The following is a 21920-nucleotide window of genomic DNA, read 5'->3' as shown; positions in this document are numbered from 1 at the left end:
CTGATCACTGGACCTAGTAATCTCACTGCCCAGGTATTGCAGCCTAGATCAATGCAGCATTCAAGACTTGTCTGTGTCAGTGTTGAATGGTGCTCTCTGCTCATTCTTTTGCACTTCCCAACCAGCACATCTCATCTGGGGGAAGCCATTTCAAGGAGAAGGGGTGGAATTTAAGAATGATGCTTAAACTGCCTCGCATTGCTTTGTCTGTAACTTTAAGCATTTGTCACTACTATAAAAGCAGTTTTCGATCAAGCTCTGAATACGGCTCTGCTACTGAAATTTGACTGTAAGTTAATCAAAAGTGCAGGAAGTTCAGCTTTGGAAGCCACATGGCTAGGACTGCTGTTAAAGCCTCATTTAAAAACTTGATGGCCAGTTTCTCCTTACAATCCATGAAATCTATTTGTGTATGCATGTTATCAAAGCAAGGTAGAGCAGAGGGGTTTAGCACATGGTAGCAAATCTTGAAGTAGGAACCAAAGTTCTTACCAGCTATTGGCTGATGTAAGAGTTTACCTCATAAACATAGCTTAAAAATTTGTGCTTTAAAACTGAGCTTTTAATAGTTTTTACTGAGGGATTGTGCTTGTGCTTGTGGTTGTTGTGATTAAAAGTTTATTTCCAGTTCTCTATGTTACCATATTTAAAAGATAAAGTAGATTTGCCAAGCATATACAATATTGGATGCATTTAACTCCTTAAATTCTGTTTTAGAAAATTGTATTGTATGTAATGCTACTTTTATTGCTTCTGTATTGTATTTTATTGCTTTTAAAGAATTTTTGTTAACTGCCAAGATAATTTTGTTATTGGATGATATATAAATGAAGTTAATATTATTGTTATCAATAATTTTTCAGGTTCCTAGGAAAAGAGTTTTAATCACAATCTGCCAATTCCCAGTGTCCTGCTTTGTGCTCTGCTCCCAGCATTTTTTACCATATCTTAATGATGTACTGTTTGTGAGCTGTCCAGGCATATTTTGTGATGGGGCCACTGCATAAACACAGTAATAAATATATGACTAAAGAAACAAAGTGCTTCTGTGAGGAAAGACTTTGACCTCTGCCTTTTGCCATTTACTGATCCCAGTACATCATCACCACTGCTTACAGAATCATAAAATTATATGCAAGAAAAGGGAACAATACTGAATCTAAGGCATGATCCTCTTTGCATTCCTCCCTCTCCATGTATTTCAAACTCCCATTATTTTCTTATATAGTGTGCTACAAGCAGAAACAAGATGCCTATGTGGCATAACCATACCAACACGATTCAGGCAAAGAAGCTATGCTGATATGATTTGAACAACTCTCAGAAACACACAAAAAGCCTCGTTTGCAAAAAATGTAAGGGAACTTCTCTTATTAGTGTATAAAAGAATGTGGCCATATATGCATGCTAGAAAAATGCAGTGTTTGAGGCTGAATTTAAGAAGGGCTCAAATTACTTCTAAATGCTATTTTATTATTGCTAGAGCTAATGCCACATTGTGTTTAGATCATAAAACAGAAGGATGGTATTTCCATAATCTATACTATTCTTTGTCTCCACTACTGAAAGTTAAGATTTACCATGATTGGTAACCCATAGCGAACAATGCATAATAGCCATGGTAACAAGAGGCAGAACTAAGCTTGCTCAAAAGGTCTCTGCTAGGGAGCTTGTGCAGGCCCTGCTGTCATCTTTAATCTAGTTGACACTGCTAGTCAATTACTTTCATAGTCTTCAATCCAGATGCTGTGTCCTTCCTACAACAGCCTCCCCCTCTCCATGGAAGCTTCTTCTGAGGTTCAGAAGTACTTTGGTAATGGAATGTGTTTGGAAGGGAGCAATCAGTGGGAAATTGGAGATGTTCCCCAGTTGTGTGAGCAGAAGTGCCTCATACAAAGCTCTTCTTTCATAGGGCTCGCTAGATCCACGCCACAGTCAACTGTTTTGTGTTTTATTTGCAGGTGCATCCCCTATCCCTTTTCACTGTAAACAAACAGTACTTAAAGAAAAGAAAAACTTCACATGGTCCTCCCTGTTGTTGTTTAACTCTGCTTAGATGCATTATCCTTCATGACTGAATAGCCTTAACTAATACTGAGTGCATCAAGCAACAGTTAAGGTTATTACACTCAAATTAATTTTGATGCCATTTATACAAATGCATAAATATAGAAGCAGCTTAGCAATTAACCTGTTGGTATAAATATTTAAGTTATTATAATATTCCATATATGATTTGTTTTGCCTTCAGGCCCACTTTGTGCATCTAAATGCTTTGTATATATGTGATGATCCTTCATTGAAAAATTACTGTGAAACCTTTCTGGGATGAAAAGTTCATAAATGTGCAATAGATGTGAACTTCTAGATGTGAACTTTCCTGGATGTGAGTTCAGGCAGAAAACTAAGGCTTTAGGAAGCTCTGATATGCCAATATCCTTAATGAAATCTTAGGGATGTCTAAGCTAGGAATGTAGGCTACATGAGGTTCTGGCCACTTCCAGTGGAGCTGTGTTCATGCTAGGAGGAGAGATCAGAAATAAGAGATGGTTCTTCCTATCTAAGGAAAGCCATGTCAAGCAGAGTACCACTGTATGCCCTAGCAGATACACTAATCAGTTTAAGTAACAACGGAACAATGTAACCAAACATGATAAAGGAAAAGTCATACATTGATAAATGCCTAAAAGGCAGAACATCTCAAAAGCAATGTTAAACCAGGATCTATCATCCTACCCAAAAAACCCTGGTCTTTGCCTGGCAGAGCCTTGTTGGGAGCAACAGTTCCAGTCACAGAGGCTGCCTCCAACTGACCTTCAGAGTTTGTCCATCCCCCATCAATCGCATCCAGCACTCCTCAGGAGTCTGTGGAAGAAGTGGTCACACAGAATGGGGAGGATAGCCAGCACCTGGATATTTATCTTAATCTTACCAATTAATATAGGAAATGGATATTCTAAATTCAAACCTATAATATTTCCATGTTGACTTTTTCTTTCAATTTACTAATGTGGCAAATTCTAGTGCTGCCTTTGGAGCCATTTAAGAAAACTTCCCTGACCTAATCCTGTATATTGATGTAAGGGGGAAGAGAGGTTAAACATATGCTTAACTCTCTCATATTAAAGCCAGGGAGACTTAAGAAATGCTTGATCTTGGCTGAAATTACTGTTTTGCTGAAATTACTTCTTGGACATAGGTCTATGGGGTCTAAAATTGGATGTCAAACATTTAACCATCTTTTACATTAAGTTCTTAATTTAGCTGCTGAGTAAGTTCACACATTACTAGCCATGTGACAATAGTAGTTACCCCTTGGCACCAGCAATGTGAGAAAGAGCTGTCACCAGTCACCGTGCAATTAATCATCACCTGTTTTCACCTCAGGCAACTCCAGAATAAAAGCGGACAAACTGGGGAGCAAAAAAATATGAGATATAATGGTTATCAGAGTTGATTTTTTGAATCAACTATCTATTCCTTAGCTTACACATGGGAACTCACACTTATGGGTATCAGTTGATTTGTTATTGTTAGAGCAGAATGCTGGATCTTCTACCCAGATTCAGTAAACTGCAAACACTTTATTTGAATCTCCATGAGGTAAAGCACTAGTTGACTTCAGATACGTGGTTGCTATGGTTCGTGAACTGCAATTTATACTTTTGTGCCTATTTTTAGGGTGCCAATTTTACCTTCTTTCCTCTTGGAAATGGAACCATTAGGCACTTTCAGAAGCAAGACACAAGAATAGAATTGATTCCTGCTCTAAGCAGAGCTACAGCTTTAAAAAGGATGAGACAAAAGTCTGCAGCCTTTTTTAAGGCCTTCAGAATGTGGGTGGAAGTTTCCAACCACAACCTTTGTATCTTTATTATGATCTTTGTAGAAATCCCACACATGCAGCTGCAAAGTCAGGTTTGCCAAACATTTCAATAGAATCTTCCACAGCTGTATAAGGGGGCCCTCTGCAGACATTCTAATTACTGTATGTACTTTGGAGAAGGGGAGAGGAAGTCTGAAACTATTGTTTCCTTGTGGGTTTGCTCTGAATGTCTGAAAAGGGGTTTTATGGTCAGAGGCCACTTTCTGTGCTCAGAACAAGGAAATGGCTTAATTTGTCACCTAAACAGAACAAATTCTACAGTTTTTTAAAACATAGATCTATTGCATTAGGAAGAATGTTTTCATGAAAAACAGAGTGGGTTCAGAAAACACAATCACCTACACTCAAGTATTTGCAAGTTGAACAATGGATTCTTGTAATGTGGGTTCTTGTGGATTCTTGTGTGTTATAACGTGGATTCTTGAAATGTGGGTTATTGTGTTGTCTGAACCCAATTGCACTAATAAACCATGGTGAACAACCCACAATTCATGATCCATCAGATCTCTTCATGGTTTGTTAATGGTTAAGAAGCCAAAGCTTGTTAGTGTAGCTAGGTTCATACAACATGATAATCCACATTTCATCAGCAACTCATGGTTCGATAGCAACCCACAGTCAACTTTTACTCAACCATTGAGTGTAAGTTATTGTGTTTACTGATCAATCAATCATATGGTGTACTAAACTATAACACTTATACAGTATGTGGGTCACCTAATTAATCCTGCTCATCACGCATTCTTTTAGGTTAGGGGAGAGCAACCTGGAGGCTGTAAGTCTAATTAAAAACATTGGGATACTGGAGTGGACTGGATACCTTTTTTGGCCCTTTTCGCTCTCCAAGCCCCACCCCTTAGCCCAGGGAAAGGATATATTTGGTATCTAATCCCGTTATCTCCTGCAACCACCAGGTGAGATGCTCTCTACTCTTCCCATAACCCATTCTGGATTTGAATGGGGCAGGAGGGAGGTACACAACTTGGGCAGTGCCTATAGGAATCACCCTCTGCACGCACCAACTAAGTCCCTTTAAACCTATTCATGTTCTGGCTGGGGAGACAGGAGGCAGTTGGCCAAGTTGCTCTTTCTGCATGGAAAAAAGTGAGCCTTGGTTTGGACACCCTTTGCATATATGCACATGTACATATGGATAGATAGATAAATATAGATAGATAGTTTTCAGGAAAAGGTCAAATTTAGGCTTGATTTGCTTGCACAGAAGCAGGTGGCAGAATAGGCTGTACTACTTCAGATTACAGTGTGAATCTTGCCTATATATAAATAAAAACCCTTGTAAGTGAAAAAATTAAAAATAAAAATGTATGATAGGAATACAGGGTCTAGTCCAGACTATTCATTATTCTAGTATTATACTGCAGGAGGGGGTTTTTCTGGTTTTTTTCTCACATAGGAATTAAGACTTCAATTTCATGCAACATGCAGTGAGTGTGTGGTAGCACCATTCCACCTCCTCAGAAGTTGTAACAATTGATTCTTGCCTCACTGAAGCATATGACCAGACTCACTGTCAAGCTCAGCAGATTTTTCAACCAAGCAACTGTAGCTAATATGGCAGCATTAACTGTATCAATGAACTGAACTGCTTTGCACTAATCCAGGTTAGTAGATTTAGAATTCTTTTTCTCAAGCATTCAGCCATGACAAAGATTTAAGTCTTTTTTTACTTCTTGTTACAAGGATTAAATAACAACTGCTTTCCACTCCAACCAAAACTTGCCTGTAAATTAATGGCAAGCAAATTAAAAATATTTCTCAGATGCACAGGGGTGGGAGAGAGACCTGTATTTTTTCCCTTTAGGTAACCCTAAGATCTGTGCATCTTCTTTTAAGGAAACAGATAAGACAAATACTGGTTTAAACAGGGGGAAATGCAATAATAATCTAGAGTCATATATATAATAAGTCCAGTTATGGGTTAATACCCTATGAACTGTAATGCTTTTGTCAGCCTTGAAAATGGATCTTACATTCAAGAACTGCATCAAATCCTGGATTTTATTTCAATAATGTTTAAATGTGGAACACCACCACCAAAAATAACACTTTATGAAGCTTGCAGCATTTTATTATATTAGTGCAGAATGCATGACTATGTTTATTTTAAAATATGAATCCATTTTTGAAAGCATCTCTTAACAATTAGTTGCTGACAACTAGAACTTTAAGTAAGGTAGGCTGGTATATTTTGAATGTTTGGCTCTGCCCCTTTTGCCCTATCCACTTGTCTTTGACCCAGTCCTTCACTGGAATGTAATCCAAGTGAGCTTCAAAAATTTAATTTGATCGACAGGATGGAAAAGGTCCCCACCCCTGCTCTAAATCCAGTGTGTTACCTCCAGAAGTTGCTGTCCCTTCCCTTTTTCTTAGGTTCCAGATACAATATTATTTTCAAGTAACAAGATGGAGTTGGGAAGCTTCAGGAAGGGAGATGCAGCAGGAAAGTGATGGCTGAGGAAAGAGTTAAGCATCTTGCTGCCCTTGTTGATTCTGTACTGAGTATCTCCCAAAGTAGCTATTCCTCAGCAAATGACCATCTTTTGTAGCATGCATTGGCATATAACAGTTCCAGGTTTATGTTCCTTTGACTGTGGCACTTAACCATGTTTTTATTGATAATGCAAAGCATAATGTATGTATTATTAAAATCTACTTTTATGTTCATAGATGGTGCAGACCTGATTTGATTATTTTTCTTACACATTATTCATAACTTAGTCCAGGATGGGGTGTGGCAAATTAGAAGGCAACAAAACATGAACACTGACATGTCAGGGATATTATAACAGCTGCAGATAAATACACAGACCTAAATGATTTGGATCAAGGTGCAGTGAGACAATTTGAGCACCCCTAGTTTGGACGGGAGTCCTTATACTGAAGGCAGGGAAACAGATGGCTCTTGGAAGCACCACCTGAAGTTACTGTGTCCCATGGCAATGTGACCCCACAAATGATGCACCACATCCTATTTTTCCTCTTACCTTCCAGATTCGAAGGTGAACCATGTTGAGTCACGCCCGTATCTTCGCAGAGAACTGAGGGGCCACATAACTAGCTTCACCTTAGCATTGTGGATGTCCCAGAGATAGATGTTTTCATGTGTGATCTGCATTGTACATTCCCCGTAGATATCTAAATTTGGTGTAGGCATCAGGTATACGTTGAACCGCTCTAAGGAGAGGGAGGAAGCAAAATAATACCATCATGGTAAAAAATGTGAGGAAGCTTTGAATAATGACTATAAAATCCAGTCTGTCCAGTGATGGACAGACATAACAACAAGATCGCCTTAAAATGCATCAGTGAAACTCCCTCAGAAGACAGGTCTGGAGGGAATAATCAACAATGTCCCTTTCCAATCATCTCTCCCTCTCTTTCTCTCTCTCTCTCTCCTCCTCCCCCCATCTCCTCTCTCTCTCTTTCACTACCACCTAAAAGCAGAAGAGAACCTGGTCATCCCACTGATTAGCAAGAAAGGGTACATCCCTTCAAACTGTTGTTCTAAGTTTTACAATTTTTGGCATGGTGTTCAAGCAAGCTTAAGACCAAGAATGTTTGTGTACAGGAATGTAGGTAGTAACAATCGGTGAACACATTTGAATGTCATGCTAAGCCACCCTGTGAATAAATTGTGGTGGGCTGCATGTTTGCTGAACAACCCACAGCACACCTAGCAAATGATGGGGCTTACTGGGGCTGTCTCTCACCTTCCCCTCAGTTCTCCCATTGGCTCTGGCATGTGCTTCAGTATCATTCATGGCAGAACCTGCCTTTCTCCCTCTTCCCACTCCCTCCCTCCCTCCCTCTAACTGAAATAGTTAGCTCTTTTCATTCACCATCATGTTGTTTTTAAATTTATTTTTGGACTTTCAGCAATGCAACTGGGGTCTTTTCCTTTTCCTTTTGCAAAGGGATCTGCATCAAAATGGATGTGGGGGGGAGTAGTTCACCTTTCTGAAGTAGTTAGTGGCCTAGAAAGATGTTTAAAAAGTGGAAGCACTGGAAACTGTCAGTTCAACTCTTAAAATTGAAAGGAGTACATTGTAAGGGTGCTCCCTGCTTTTGGTGCTCCACCTTTTCCTTCGTTTTTCCTCCTTATTGGTGCTTTTCAGTTGACAACTTGGCAATTGGTCCTGCCAACTGTGCTCAAAGTAGCCCACACACTGCCTACCTACTGCCCCTTTCTGCTTCTTTTGACAGCTGAAAAAGGCAAAGAAATTCACCAGGTAAGACTACACATATAGGACAACCATAAGAGATGCTTTGTGCACTTGCAAAAGACTGACCAAAAAAGACTCAAACAAAAAACACACAAAAGCCAAGCCAAGCCAAAAAAATCCCCAAGCAAACTCAAATCCAAACCCATAAACATAACCATAAACCAAAACCCAAAACACAAGCCCATTTTTTGTTTTTGAGGCACTGAAAAATAAAAGCCTAGAAACAAGTGACAGTCCTTCCAAAGTGCCTTTTCAGTATCAGTGGAAGGGCAGTTTTTGACAAGGTTGTGAAAAGCACATAGGCTTAGATTTTTTTATAGCATTTGCTGTCCAACTCTGTAGCCATTCCAGAAATCTTTGACAAAGTGGCCCTGTTGGATTCAGGTAAAATTGCAAGCCATCTTGGAAAAGAACAACCCTAGAGTAAGCCATGGGTTCTCATGGTGGCTTGTTCATGAAAAATATGGAAAGCCACTGAGAGATCCAGGAGTACCAACAGGGTCATACTTCCCCAGTCTTTCACCTAGTACAGTTCATCATTTAGGACAACCAAAGCTGCTTTCTTCTCAACAACTGGCCTGAACTATAATGCTCTGATTCAGCAAAAGAGCTACTCTGCACACCCATTCATCACTGCCAGTTTCCTCCAAATGGGCTGTTCTTGAACTAAATAACAACAACAACAACAACAACAGGGATGTTCCATCTCTGGGTTGCTTAGCATGATGTCTGAATTTACAACTGTCGGTTGTTAGGAAAGAGACAATCCAGAGTTAGAACCATGGTTTATTTCTGAGTTCCACAACAACCCACAATTCCAGATTACTCACAGTAAAGGACTCAGGGAAGTAGCGTCTTCAATGGAAGCATCAGGGCAACAAGAACTAGCTCAATCACTTGTTCCCAGTTCATTCACAACATTCCACAGTTTAACAAACTGTGGATTGCTGTGATGTGCAAACTGGGACAGCAATGGCTCTAAAGTTGTTGTACATAATCAACAAAACCTATACTAAAAATGACAGAAGTTACAACTTGGTGCATTCATTGCAAAATGATATGCAGACAGCACTGTAACTCTTTATGCTCCATATATACCAGCAACTCTCTATGCTTGTCTATTTTTTAATTTTGCTTGAGGAACTAGGGTGGCTGAAGAACTATCCTGAATAGGGTAAGATTAAAGATCCCGCATGGCTATAAGTAAACTTGTCATTCTCAATATTTTTTCTGTCTCAGTCCATTTAATTTTGTCCCACTGATGGCTCCTTAGCTGATTCACTCAGTGTCACAGCAATCCATCCTCTCCTCCGAGGCTATATTTCTCATTAATCACACTAATGGGCGTCAGCCTTGCACCAAGTACTTTAAGGCTAAAACCAAGTGCTGAAGGCTATGTCTTCTGATATTCTTATGTCGTATTATACAGTTCCAGTTTTCACACATTTCTTTATTGCTCCTACAAATGCCCCATCTTTAACACACAGTTTCTTTCCCTTGTACATGCAAAGATCAATTTATGCTGGTAACTGGCTGCCTCTTGTGAAGCCACATGTTCAATTAACTTCTTTGAGTAAAATTAACAAGTAAAAAGCAAAACAACATTTGCCAGTGATCAGTATGACAGTCATCATAAAATACAATTAGCCCCATCCATGTTAACAAGGAGAATCTGGTAGCAATGTGAAAATCCAGTATTTTGTGATGCTGTGAATTGAAGGGATATTACTTATGTACTAAAATTCAGAACTTTTTAAAGCATGACAAGTCCAAAGAGTTATCTTAGGCACTTCTAAAGTCTAGCATGTCTCTAATAGGCCTTGAAGGATAATTCTTTTGAAAATACCACCAGATGCTATAAATTGAATTGAATTAAAAAAGAGGGGTTTGTCATCCACCCAACTGAAATCACCTCCGGACTCAGAGAATTAGTTGCTTAAGACTTTGAACCAGACTATCATCCCACTGTCACCATTATATACCATATAAGATACTCCATGCACACAATATAGGCTACTTATTAAATTATCAGTATGATTTATAATTATGTTCAGAACCTTAGCTGGGTAAAGTCTAACATTCACCTTTTATATAAAATGCTGTCATTAGTATAAAAAGTCAACACAGTGATATCTACTCTGAAATGCTATGAATGAATTTAAAAAGAAGTAATTAGTATAACAACCCACCAATTTCAGCATGCTACAGTAGCAAAAGCTAAATCATCCATTTATGAATTTTCCTTCTAGAGGTGGGAAATATATTAACATAGAATGTGGGTGGATAACATCCTGCCAACACTCTAATAGCTTTCATTTCACAGTTGTGATTGCTCTAAGTTCCAGCTGGATTTGCCCACCTGGCTGGTTTTGTGGTACTACTTTCCTATTTGGGGGAGTCATGTAATGTTGGAATGAGGGACGGCCAAGAGAGTGCAGATCAGAAGTGTGAATGGGTAATGCTTTTGAGATTCCCTCCCAGAGACTCCTTCTGTGAATGCGCTTCATTATGTTGTACTGCTTATCAGAGCTGGCTGCAGGTGTATGCGCAACTGAATGTATAAGAGAGAAGGCCGAGTGAATCAGCTGTTACTCATGGATGACTCCTGTTTGCTGCTTGTGCATAAAAGCTAACACTCAGAGATCTGGGAATCCTGATGTATGACTCCTTGTGCTATGCACAAGGAGGAGTGTTTGGATGTGGGCTGTGCATTTGGTCTGTTACTCTTCTGTCACTCTCATCTTCCATATCAATGGCAAAACCACGTACAACTTAATGGAAGAGGGGTTAAGTTTTTATTTTCCCTCAAAACCCTCCCATATTGCTTTGAATTTATAGATCTCTCTTGAGAAATAATATTAAAGAGGAGTATATTTTATTGCACAGTACAAGTAATCCATTTTTAGCATTCAGGTAAAATAAAACTGAAATCTTCTAAAAGTTCAACAGAAGGGGGTGCAACCATATCTTGCTTGTATTATTTGAAAATGTTATCGGGAAAAAGGGTGTTCAGAAGACATGATATATTCAAAATGTCAAAAGACATTTGTCTTCTTTGCATTGCAGGTCAGTGTCTAAGGTGAAATGCCGTGGATTAAGAAGAAATGTTTCTGATTAAACCAAACATCAGCTGCAAAGCAAAGAAATACAACTAAGTGACATTTCTCAAAATTGGAGGCAAAAAGCTGTGTGTTGGCAGTTTAGAAAATGTGACTAGAGACTAGAAAGTGAACAGAAAATAAAAGGATTCACATCACAAGACACTGAATAGAAATGAATTATTGTCAGCAAATGATGCATGCCATGAAAAGATTTGCAGAGAATCTTTCTGTATTTTGTTTTATGAGTTTTTCAGTTTTGCTAACGTATATGTATGCACAAGAAATGAAAATCATTCTCTATGTTTCCCTTGTTAGAAAGACAACAACAGTTGGCAGTGAAAGCGTTGAGCTAGTATCTGATGAACGGAAAAAGACAACCATGGAATCAAACAGTCTGTAAATGAACAAGTTTAAATATCCAAATATCATTAATTCCCTTTTTTGGCATTATACAGCAAGTGCCAAGTGCTCTGCTACAGGTGGAAGGAGAAAAATGGAGATAATAAGATAATTTTATTGTTTTGGGGTTATTTCAGAATGGTTTGTGAGTACTATATTCCCTTAAAATCAACTCAGGCCAGATTGCATGCATGCATGCATAAATAAGTAAATTGGGTGACTTATTATATATTGTTAATTTGTTTTATATTTTTAATGTATTATATTTTAATTTATGTTGTGAGCCGCCCCGAGGCTTCGGCAAATGGGGCGGCACAGAAATGTTTTAAATAAAATAAATAAATAAATAAATAAATCAGCCAAGTATGGTAGAGCCGGGGGTAGACCTTCCCAATCCCCATCTCCAGCTTGAGCCCAAATCTAATAACTAATGGATGAAAAGCAAGACATTCTGATCAGGGTTAGTTTTCAGGTTGTTAGCTTTTTACAGTCTGACTTCTGGTTGCCTCTCAAAATGTGATTTTCCTTGTAAGGTCAGGAACATAATGGCTTATTGGAAATCCTTGTCAGATGTTGTGTATTTTCAAATATACTTTTAGGAACAATAGTCTGGTTTAGTTTATCATCAGAAGCATGCCATGGTGACCACTGAGCTTCTGCTTTCACTTCAGGATTTAAATAGCTCAATATTTTGATGAACTTTGGTTAGAACAAACCATAACACCTGAGTTTATGTATAACCTGGAACTTCAGATTGTTCTGAAGTGAAAGATGAAGCAACAGAGGAAACATGTCTCACAAAAAATGGAATCACCATACAGATGATGCTGGGATAAGGAGACCTTCTCTACTCTCAGATTCCTATGCGACTTTCTTCTTTTTTATCACACAATTACTATTTCCATAAACAATGTCATACCTGCTTTGGCACTAAAACTTAGCTACTGAATGAGTCCCTTGACAATAGATGAAAGAGTTGTCTTGGAGGCCATCAAGTCCGATAATCAGCGCTATTCATTTATTATATTTATTCACTGCCCATCAGCTCACAGTCTCCTCGGACAGTTTACAAAATCAGAAATAACATGATTAATGTAAAACACATATAAAAGACACATATAAAAGCAACCATCCCATTAATAAATACTAAAATACAGTAACATAATACAAACTTCCCTGTATCACAACTAAATCTCATTCAGAGGAACAGTAAAATATGGCAAAAATGAGGATTAAAATATAACTATTAAAATATTGAGTAAATAAAAAGGTTTCCACCTGATTCTAAAAGGAGTGGCAACCAGGTGCAACTCTCTGGAAAGCTGATTTTACAAAGGGGTGCTACAACTAAGAAGGCCCTTTCCCTTGTAGTCTCCCTCCTTGCTTCCTTTGGGAGGACATGTGAGAAGGACTTCCACTGATGATATCAGAGTTTGGGCAGGTACATACAGAAAGAGGTGTTCCTTCAGATAACCTGGCCTTGGACCCCACTTTATTTTTTGGGGAAAAAAGATATATATATATTCTGTCCTCCATCTGTGAAGGAGTACACACCGACATGCAGACCAGTGACTGAATTAGTCACCTAAATCTGGATGGTGTTTATTGCCCTCACAGAATTACCCCTCATATAAATTTGATGACTCCTACATTTATATACATCTATTTTCAAACATATACACTGATGCATCATTACATATTATCCCAAAATCTATTAAATCTGCTTCTGCTTCAGACTTGGAGGCCATCCTCAGACAGCACATGCCTCTCATGCTGATGAGAAGCTCCAGTAAAAGGTCACTAAGATTGGAGACTGGAAAGGGGACTATTCCTTGAATGAAGTACTTCGACTGTGAAAAGAATTTGGCAACAGCCATTAACCCTCCCACAGAGCCCTCTCTTTAAATCGTCTGCCTATGTATATGGTTTCACCTCAATAAAACAAAACAAGTAGAAACCAAAAGGATTTCAGATTTTAATCATATCACTTTGCATAAATCATTCCAGATGGAAAACTGCATACAAAGCACAGCTAAGCTGTCAACCAGATGCTACCGACGCTGAACTGCTTTGATGTGCAAATAGACTGAAAATGGGTGAACAGCAGAAGAAGTAAGAACAGTTTCTCATATATGTAGCAGGATATATAAAGCACAAGACAGACAAATAAGAAATGGAACAGATAGGATTAAATGTATTTATTTGTGTGTTTTTTTTAAAGCCCAACTGATTTCTCTTAAGGGTTTGCACTTTAAAACTACCCCTGATACAAGCATTTGGCAACCAATGAGGGACACCATTAATTCAGAATGTTTGTACAAGTTCCTGTCTATTAAGCATGCCAGGTGCAGGGGAAGAAATGAAATAAATAAATACATAAATAAATAAATAAGAGTTTACAGTGGATTTGCCCAACATTCTCTACTCGCTTTAATGTGATGGAGCAACATTTCTGTGATAACCCAATTAATTTATTAATGAATGCCATGTGCTGAAATTTAAGAAAAGGAATCCTAGTGGGGCTATGAAAGAGGAAATGGCCCAGGAGTTAGGTTTCGGAAAGAACAGTGACAGCTGGTGGCCAATGTGACTGGTGGGGCAAGCAGGTCAGCTTATATGAAGCCAAAGGATCAGCTGCGGTTGGTTTTACTGCATGGCTTTTCTTCCAATCGTTTTAGTGCATGGCTTTTCTTCCAATCAAAGCCCCAAAGAAATGGTAAAAAGGCAAACAGACCCAAGCATATTTCTTCAGCCCCAGAGCCACTAAATGGGCAACAGAACACACATACACAGAGCTCCACAGCGAGGAGATATGGTTCTGATAAAAAATTCAAGCTCACTGTAATATCTTGCTCAGAAAAAATGTCACTGACCCACCACCACATCTTGCTCGAAGCAAAAAAGGAAAAGTATGACCAGCAGCCGCTATGTCTTTTGCAGCAAAAATGACATAGAACAACCATATCCCTGGGAAAAAGGCAATGTCTCGCAGCAAAAAGAGTCACTCCCCACCAAACAGAAGGGAGAAAATAAAGACTTCCACTCCCCACCAAGCAGAAGCGAGACAATAAATGCACATGCTTCTGGCCAATTGTTCTCATTTGGGCAGAAAACAGGTGGGGGAACCATCCTCATGCTCCCTCTCACTCAGATTTTTTGGGTCTTTACTTGCTTTAATCCACAGCAAGGAGTGAGGAAACAAGCAATTGGCCAATGGCATTGAGTAAGCAAAAGGAATGGTAAAAAAGAATCACCAAAAGAAATTAAGTTGCTTCTCCCACCCAGTCCCACTGGATGGCAGGTGGTCCCATTCTAAGTGGCACCCATTCAGCCATTCCCCTCCAACTTTGCTCTGACAGGACAGGGGACAGCAGGACAGTGTGGCTTCCACACTGTCTCCCTCCCCTTCCTGCCCATTAGGAAGAGCACTTGTAAGCTGTCCCAGTCCACGCAGGCTTTTCCAGTGTTTCTCCCCACCACTCTGTCTTTCATGGAGAGGCTGTTCTGAACATGTATGGTGCATCCACATAAAGAAAATAAGAGACAGGAGAGCGGCACAGGGGAAGAATACTCCTCAGTGAAGCTGGCATCAGCCAATCCTATGTCATGCTGGCACAATGCATGGAGAAAGTAGATGTACAGGCAGGCTAGATTATTTTTTATGTGGATGATGGATGGGAAGCTCAGCCACAGTTGGCTGCCTGCCACTCTCCCAGGCCAACAAGACCCTGTGAATGAAGGTCTTTAAGCAGTGTGAGCTGAGAATAGCATTGGCTATGCCTCTAAGACATTAACTGCAGAAACTGGTATCATCTGTACAGATTTCTTAGGATCTGTTCCAATGGGGAAAGCAGCCCTGGAGCTTGGTATGGAGAACAACAGAGATGTTTAGCAATGGTAAAAAGAATTGATAGAGAGATCCTGTGCCACTAGGAAACATCTAGAGGTCTACAGGAGTTTTGAATTCCCAGATGCATAGTGAGAAAACAGCTCCAGTCTTGCGGCTGGCGTTTCTCTGCTTGGATTCCTCTCCTTCTCACAGCTGGCATGGAAAGATCCATGTTTGATGCTTTTCTGAGCCGGTAAGACTAACCTTGGTGAAGGTGTTTAGGGGTATTCAAAAGAGCATGGAGGGGAGGAGTACACCAATTATAGCTGAAGCTCTCTTGATGGTTTACAACAATATAAAAAAAGAATACAATCAAATGCAGTAAAAATTCTGTAACATCTTATCGAAAGATGATGGTATTTCTAAAGCTTTCTAAATTCCAGTGTGCATTTATCCAACAATTTTTCCTTTTACACTGATGATTTCTCTGTACACACACACACAATCGTGCATGCCTAAAAATCAGAATGTTTAGAAAAACATGGTGTCAGCATATCTTCTAATCTACAGGTGATCAACTTCTATGATTTTTTGCTTTTATGCCAGTAAGTGTACATGCACCAGTGACTTGTCACATTTTGACGCTACAAATCTCATACCAAGATCCTGTAAAATCCAGCAAGCTAAGATGTTACAAAAAGACCAAGATGCTTTTAAAAATAATTTTTGAGAGCAGAATACTTAGAATAGCTCTGTGAACAGATGAACTTGACACCTACCATTTTGCTCTCTCTGAACTCCTGCAGCAAGTAGATCAGGCTCACCAAGGCTGATATCATTAAGTCTGGTTCCTAGACATTCTATACAAAGATGCTTGCACCACTCTTCTGCCTCAAGCTCTGAAAGAGAAAACACAGCGACCAATAAACGAACCATCAAGGGTAACCATGACATAATGGCAGCATTTACATCAATTAAAAAGAGGCTGACTCCTGGGAGAAGTATTTTGCTTAAAGACTACGAATTGAACACCCTCCAGTTTTAAAGAAAATAAATAGGCATACACCTTTCTTACTGTATTGTTCCTTTCCTTAGAAACAGCAAGATGATTTTAAACCCATCAACAAGAAGTTCAAATTAATTGCAGTCTGCTCACTGTGCTGGAAATTGGATCGTTTGAATCATTAAGGCACATCATTTTTGGTTTCAGATGAATTCATATCATCAATGTGCTTTCACCAGGTGAATTGTGCAGTGGGAGCATGGAACCTGCCTATGACATTTTAATTGTTCTGCCAGCAGATGTATCCAGCGTATTTGTTATGTGCATGGCATAAGAGTTATTAGGACAAGAAAAGAAAGGGTTAATGCTAAATGCTAAGGCTCATGGTTTTACAAACAAACAAACAAACAAACAAACAAATGAACGCACAAATGAATGAACAGCTTCAAGTTTTAAAAAGTTGCCTTTAGCTTGCCATTTCACTCCAATAGTGGACTTTTGGATTCTACAATCACGAAGGTTTTGCCAGAACAAGATGATCAGAATGCCCTACATTGCAAATTTTGCAAACTGCATATGGATCTTTCATCATGCATAGCAAGAAAGGTGGTGTAAACACATCCTAATATGTAAACTGAAGTAATAGAATAGTTTATCTTGAGTTCACTCATGTAATACCAAAGACATCCTAGCTGGACTCTCAGCCCAACTATCTTACAGGGTTGTTGTAGTGAGAGAAAATGGATCTATAAAAGCTGTCTTGGCTTTATCACAAGAGGGAAAAAAGGAGCATATAAATGCAATAATCACCATCATCATCGAATGCATAATTATGCTTATGTTAATGAGACAAGGATGATTCTAGATTCTGTGTTTCCTTGAAGTTCATACAAAATACAATTATTCTTTCTTTATGGTAGGTTTTGTTTAATTCCAAATTATCTGGTTAATGTCCTATTTTACAGAGTACAGTGTGCTTCATGTCCAGTTTAAATACAAAGAACCATCAGAAGGAATTGGTAGGCCTAAAAGTGTCCCATCAACAGTATCTCAACAGCAGACTAATCAAGGCATATAGTTAACCTCGTCACCAAATTCCATACTATGTTGAGAGGTGCTACTTTGCTATTTAAATTTCATTAATTATTCCTAGGTTTGCATCTATGCATATACATGAACATATACATATTCATGCAAACTGGCACACATCATTTTCTCTCTTTTGGTGATCTCTTTCTTTGGAGATCCTTAAGACAATAAGCTACCTGCACATTAGACTCAAGACCTCCAGTATTCCAGTAGTGATATTTCACTGCTATGCCAAATTGTTTGATAAAGCACCAGGTGGTATTTATAACTTGGTATTAAACCAGAGAGAAAATATTCCTTGCCAGGGACCATGGCTTAGCACATCCTTTCCATACAGCTTGTTCCATAGTCAGTTCCTAATTTCTTTAGGCTTGGAGAGTTGGTGCTGATCAATGTCAACATGATGGACCAGCTTCTTGTTTTCCTAGTACCCCCACAGTCAGAAGTTGCTTGGAACAAGTGAAAAGGACTTGGGATATGACATAGACCATCAGCTGAGTATACTGCCAGCCATCCACAAACAGCACAGTGAGGGACCTGATAATCAAAGATCCAGGAGTTACATTTGGTGAACTAATGAATCAGTTAACTGGCTAAAAGCCAGATAATTAAGCAGCTGAAAATTCTGTATAACTAAATGATGGTTAGATTATTAGTTAGTGGATTATTTTTTATTTAAAAGCATGAAAGAAACATGGGGGATATAAAAAAGATAAATAGTATGGAAATATATATTGCTTGATTGAAAAATAAGTTAGATGTGAACACTACAATGGCAGTTAAAGAAAGGTACCTTATAAAGCTCTTCCTACTGAGAAAGAACAAGTTGAAGCAAGAAGTCCCTTAGCTATCAAATTTCAAGGAACTAGCATTTTAATTAGTTTTTGACATGAAAATTAAATACTTGGCTGATTTAGAATTAGAGCAATACAGAAGGATAATATTAGGTGATACAAGATGGGGTAAGGATGATACTGTTACCAGAAGAAAGACTGTACTGCAACTGTTTTTAATATAAGTAACTTCAAACAACAACAAAATGAAAAGTTGATATTACTGGTTGTAATTAAGGCTGGGCTAGAATTCCCATACCAAGTTCCTTATAATATTGCCCCCTGTGAAAATTGGAACTGATTGTCTACTAATTTAGCAGGTCAGGAAGAGAGTCCCCTGCACACAATCACACTGTTGTTTACCTTATTGAACCTTACTGAAGACTTTCTTCCCTTCTCCTTGCTTTTCATTTTTTTAACCCCATGATGTGGCTGAAGTAGTTTGTGCCACACTTGGCTTTTCCATTATTTTTTTAAAATTCTCAAGCTATTCCTAGAGGTGTAAGGCTCTAGAATACTTTAGGAGGGACTTAATATGGCATTATATCAGTTCAAAGGCATAGACGGAAGTATTGCTGACGAGAAGCACAGTGTACTGGAGCAGGAACCCAGAGCTTCACACTGGGCTTTTTGTCCACACTTCCCAGCATACCATGATAGCTGGCACAACCCCCCAAAACAGGGTGATCAGGTTCAGGGATCCACTTGATGAAAGCTCCCTAGATCCCCCAAAGGCCTGAACCCTAGTTCCTTTAGTTATTCCAAGCCATAAGCTGGTATAGTGGGAGAAAGACACGACTCACATTTTATCTTGGCTAGTATGAGTTGACAGGCCTTCTGATTTCCTGTGTCGCTACTGCACTGCTCCTCTCTGAACCCATCTTGGATCGTACTACCAGTACCAACTGGACTAAATATGCTTCCCTTAGAAATTAATAACATCATGATTCAGAAGCATTAATGAATTATCAGTGACTGATGAAGAATTGAACCTAGGGGTTGCGTTCAATATTAGCGCAACTTCAGTTTTATTTCAGCTGATTCAATCAATTGGATCAATCCTAAGTGAACAACTCATTTCAAGCCTTATTTTATTGTAACCGGCACAGGCAAAAACTTCAGACATGCTGCTCTGCTCTGGAGAGGTTTAAAACATGAGATGAAATATGAAGAGATGGTTGGCTCCATTTTTGCACTGCCTCACTGGCATAACAAATGTTTTTTGCAGCCATGCTGAAAACTTTCCTCCTGAAAGGGCTGCCTGACTAACAAGAATTGCATTGCTATTTCCAGTATTTACCATTAAAGTTTCAGGTCAGTTCATGAAGAACTATGCCATTTAGCAGATGGAAATATCTGGATATTTTATGGGCAGATAGAGTGAAGTTTCCTGTTTTTTCATAGTGTCATAAAAACCCAAATTCTATGATATCATTTCTGCGAGTTAAACACAGCAAAACATTCCATCAACTGCATTGGACTTGACGATTTCTATCTCAGAGTTGTGTCTAAAGTATTTACGATGATAGAAGCAGAAGGAGTTGTTTGAGGGAAAAGGAGACCACTATAAATAAAACAAAGCAGCCTCCCCACCCCTAATTTTGAGTACAATTCCTAGGATCTGGGCTAGGTCTATGCATGTGTGTGCAGTGGTTTAAACTGCTGAGCTGCTGGGCTGGTTGATCGAAAGGTTGACAGCTTGAATCTGCACATGGGGTGAGCTCCCGTGCTTTGTCCCAGCTCCTGCCAACCTTGCAGTTTGAAAGCATGCAAATGCAAGTAGATAAAAAGGTACCACTTGGATGGAAAGGTAACAGCATTCCATGCTTTTTGGTGTTTAGTCATGCTGATCACATGGCCACAGAAACTGTCTGCAGACAAACACTGGCTCCCTCGGCTAGGAAATGATGATGAACACCACCACCTAGAGTCAGGCATGACTGGGCTTTAATGTCATGGGAAGTGCTGTTCATGACCCTTGGGAGCTGAAGTATGCACATCCCTACTTTAAATGCTGCACTTCACATAATAAATGCAGGTAAGGCCAAAAATAAAAATTTGTTTTATGCATTGATTACCAAGTGCTCCACTTTTTGGGGGGTGGTATGTTTTTGTGCAGCAATTTTTTTTCCTCTCTGAAATAGCATACTTCAGTTGGGTCGGGGTGAGCTGGAATGACCATGAATGTCTGTAAGGAGGAAGCAGGTGATTTAATCAGAAGCATGAATTTGACTTTAGTTCAAGGATCATCACTGAAGTATCTTAGCACAGCAATGAAAAGAAAACACCTGGTGCTAGGTGAATTTCCCTAGTGACAGAATTTCATAACCATGAAGCTACTGCCTTTTCTCCCAGTCAGCACCCTCTGAACTTCAAATGTGATGACTCTATGAGTTGAACCTCTGTAGATTAGATTGGGTCATGAGTAGGCATATATAAGAAAAGGCATTATCCAAAACTGCAAACAGCTTTATAGGTCAAAACTGTTGCCAATTGCAGCACCCCAAAACACCCCAAAAGTAGTTGGCCAGAGGAAGGCCACTTAGTAAAAACACCACAGTTATACTGTCCCAGAAGGGTGGGTGGATAAGAACAAAATGAACTTCGTGTAACCCACAGCTAACACGAAGCTAGCCTGACCTCAAATACAGTAATCAAAGGGACAGTGGAAACTGGTTCTAGCTGCCATGAAAGTTGTACAGGGAGAAAGAACATGGCAAGCCTGTGTGAATCTCGAGCAGATAAGAAATAGACATGGGAAATGCCCAGTCCTTGACAGAAGAAAGGACTCTTTGATGATAACAGCAGTGGGGGTGTGGCTGCATTGATGTATTGATGCATTGGATGTGTATTAGGTGACCTAATTGGTTACCTAGGGTATAAAATGCATGTACCGGGGTGCAACTTTCGAGACACTGCTTTGGGCTGAATGTCCCCTTTTGTCTCCCTTTATTCTATAGTGCAGTAGAATAAAGCTGGGTTTGGCTCTGTCTCATCTCAGGCTAGTTTTGACTCGGGTCTGGGGTCCACCCGGGTTTGCCCTAGCTGTTGACTGACTGAGTTCGGTAACAAAACCAACACTTTGTACTGGGCTTGGTAATAACCTGGGAGCCAGTGCAGGCAGGGCAGTGCTAGCTCAATATTCTCAATAACTCCCAGGCAAATTATCACTTTGCTGCTTTGCATCAGCTGTAGCTTCTGGGCCACTTTTAAAGGCAGTCCCACGTGCACTGCATTACAACAGCCCAATCCTCATGCTGTGTGCAGTGAGCATTAAGCTGGTGTCAAAGACTTAAATCAGGTGACTAATGAAAGCAATGGATTGCCTTTACCTTTTCTATGTATCTGTTTTAGACAGGGAGGATGCAATACAAGGCAAGAACACTTTAATGACCATATTTTCCCCCATGAATTCTTTGTTTGCTCTCATTGTAGTCCTACAAGGCTTTTTAGCATCATTTAGACCTCAGATCAGGTGTGAGACTACTGGAAAGTGCTTGGATTATTTAGGTTTTCAATCCAGACTTTATTTCTTC

The 21920-nt window shown here is 39.3% G+C and overlaps 1 protein-coding gene across 1 annotated transcript in view; it reads right to left on the bottom strand.

The window, feature by feature from the left end:
- Positions 1 to 21920, bottom strand: part of DOK6 (docking protein 6) — a 270546-nt gene that overhangs the window by 75855 nt on the left and 172771 nt on the right. Inside the window, exons 4-5 of the mRNA XM_044426570.1 lie at positions 16239 to 16358; positions 6892 to 7081 (exon numbers count right to left, since the gene is read on the bottom strand). Of these exons, the coding sequence (XP_044282505.1) occupies positions 6892 to 7081; positions 16239 to 16358 (310 nt within the window). The remainder of the gene's footprint in view (positions 1 to 6891; positions 7082 to 16238; positions 16359 to 21920) is intronic.

The sequence above is a fragment of the Varanus komodoensis genome, unplaced genomic scaffold (genome assembly GCF_004798865.1).
Source record: "Varanus komodoensis strain SLA01 unplaced genomic scaffold, ASM479886v1 scaffold17, whole genome shotgun sequence".
Taxonomy (NCBI): Eukaryota; Metazoa; Chordata; class Lepidosauria; order Squamata; family Varanidae; genus Varanus; species Varanus komodoensis.
The sequence above is the reverse complement of the archived record's forward strand: the minus strand, read 5'-3'. Positions and strand labels throughout refer to the sequence as shown.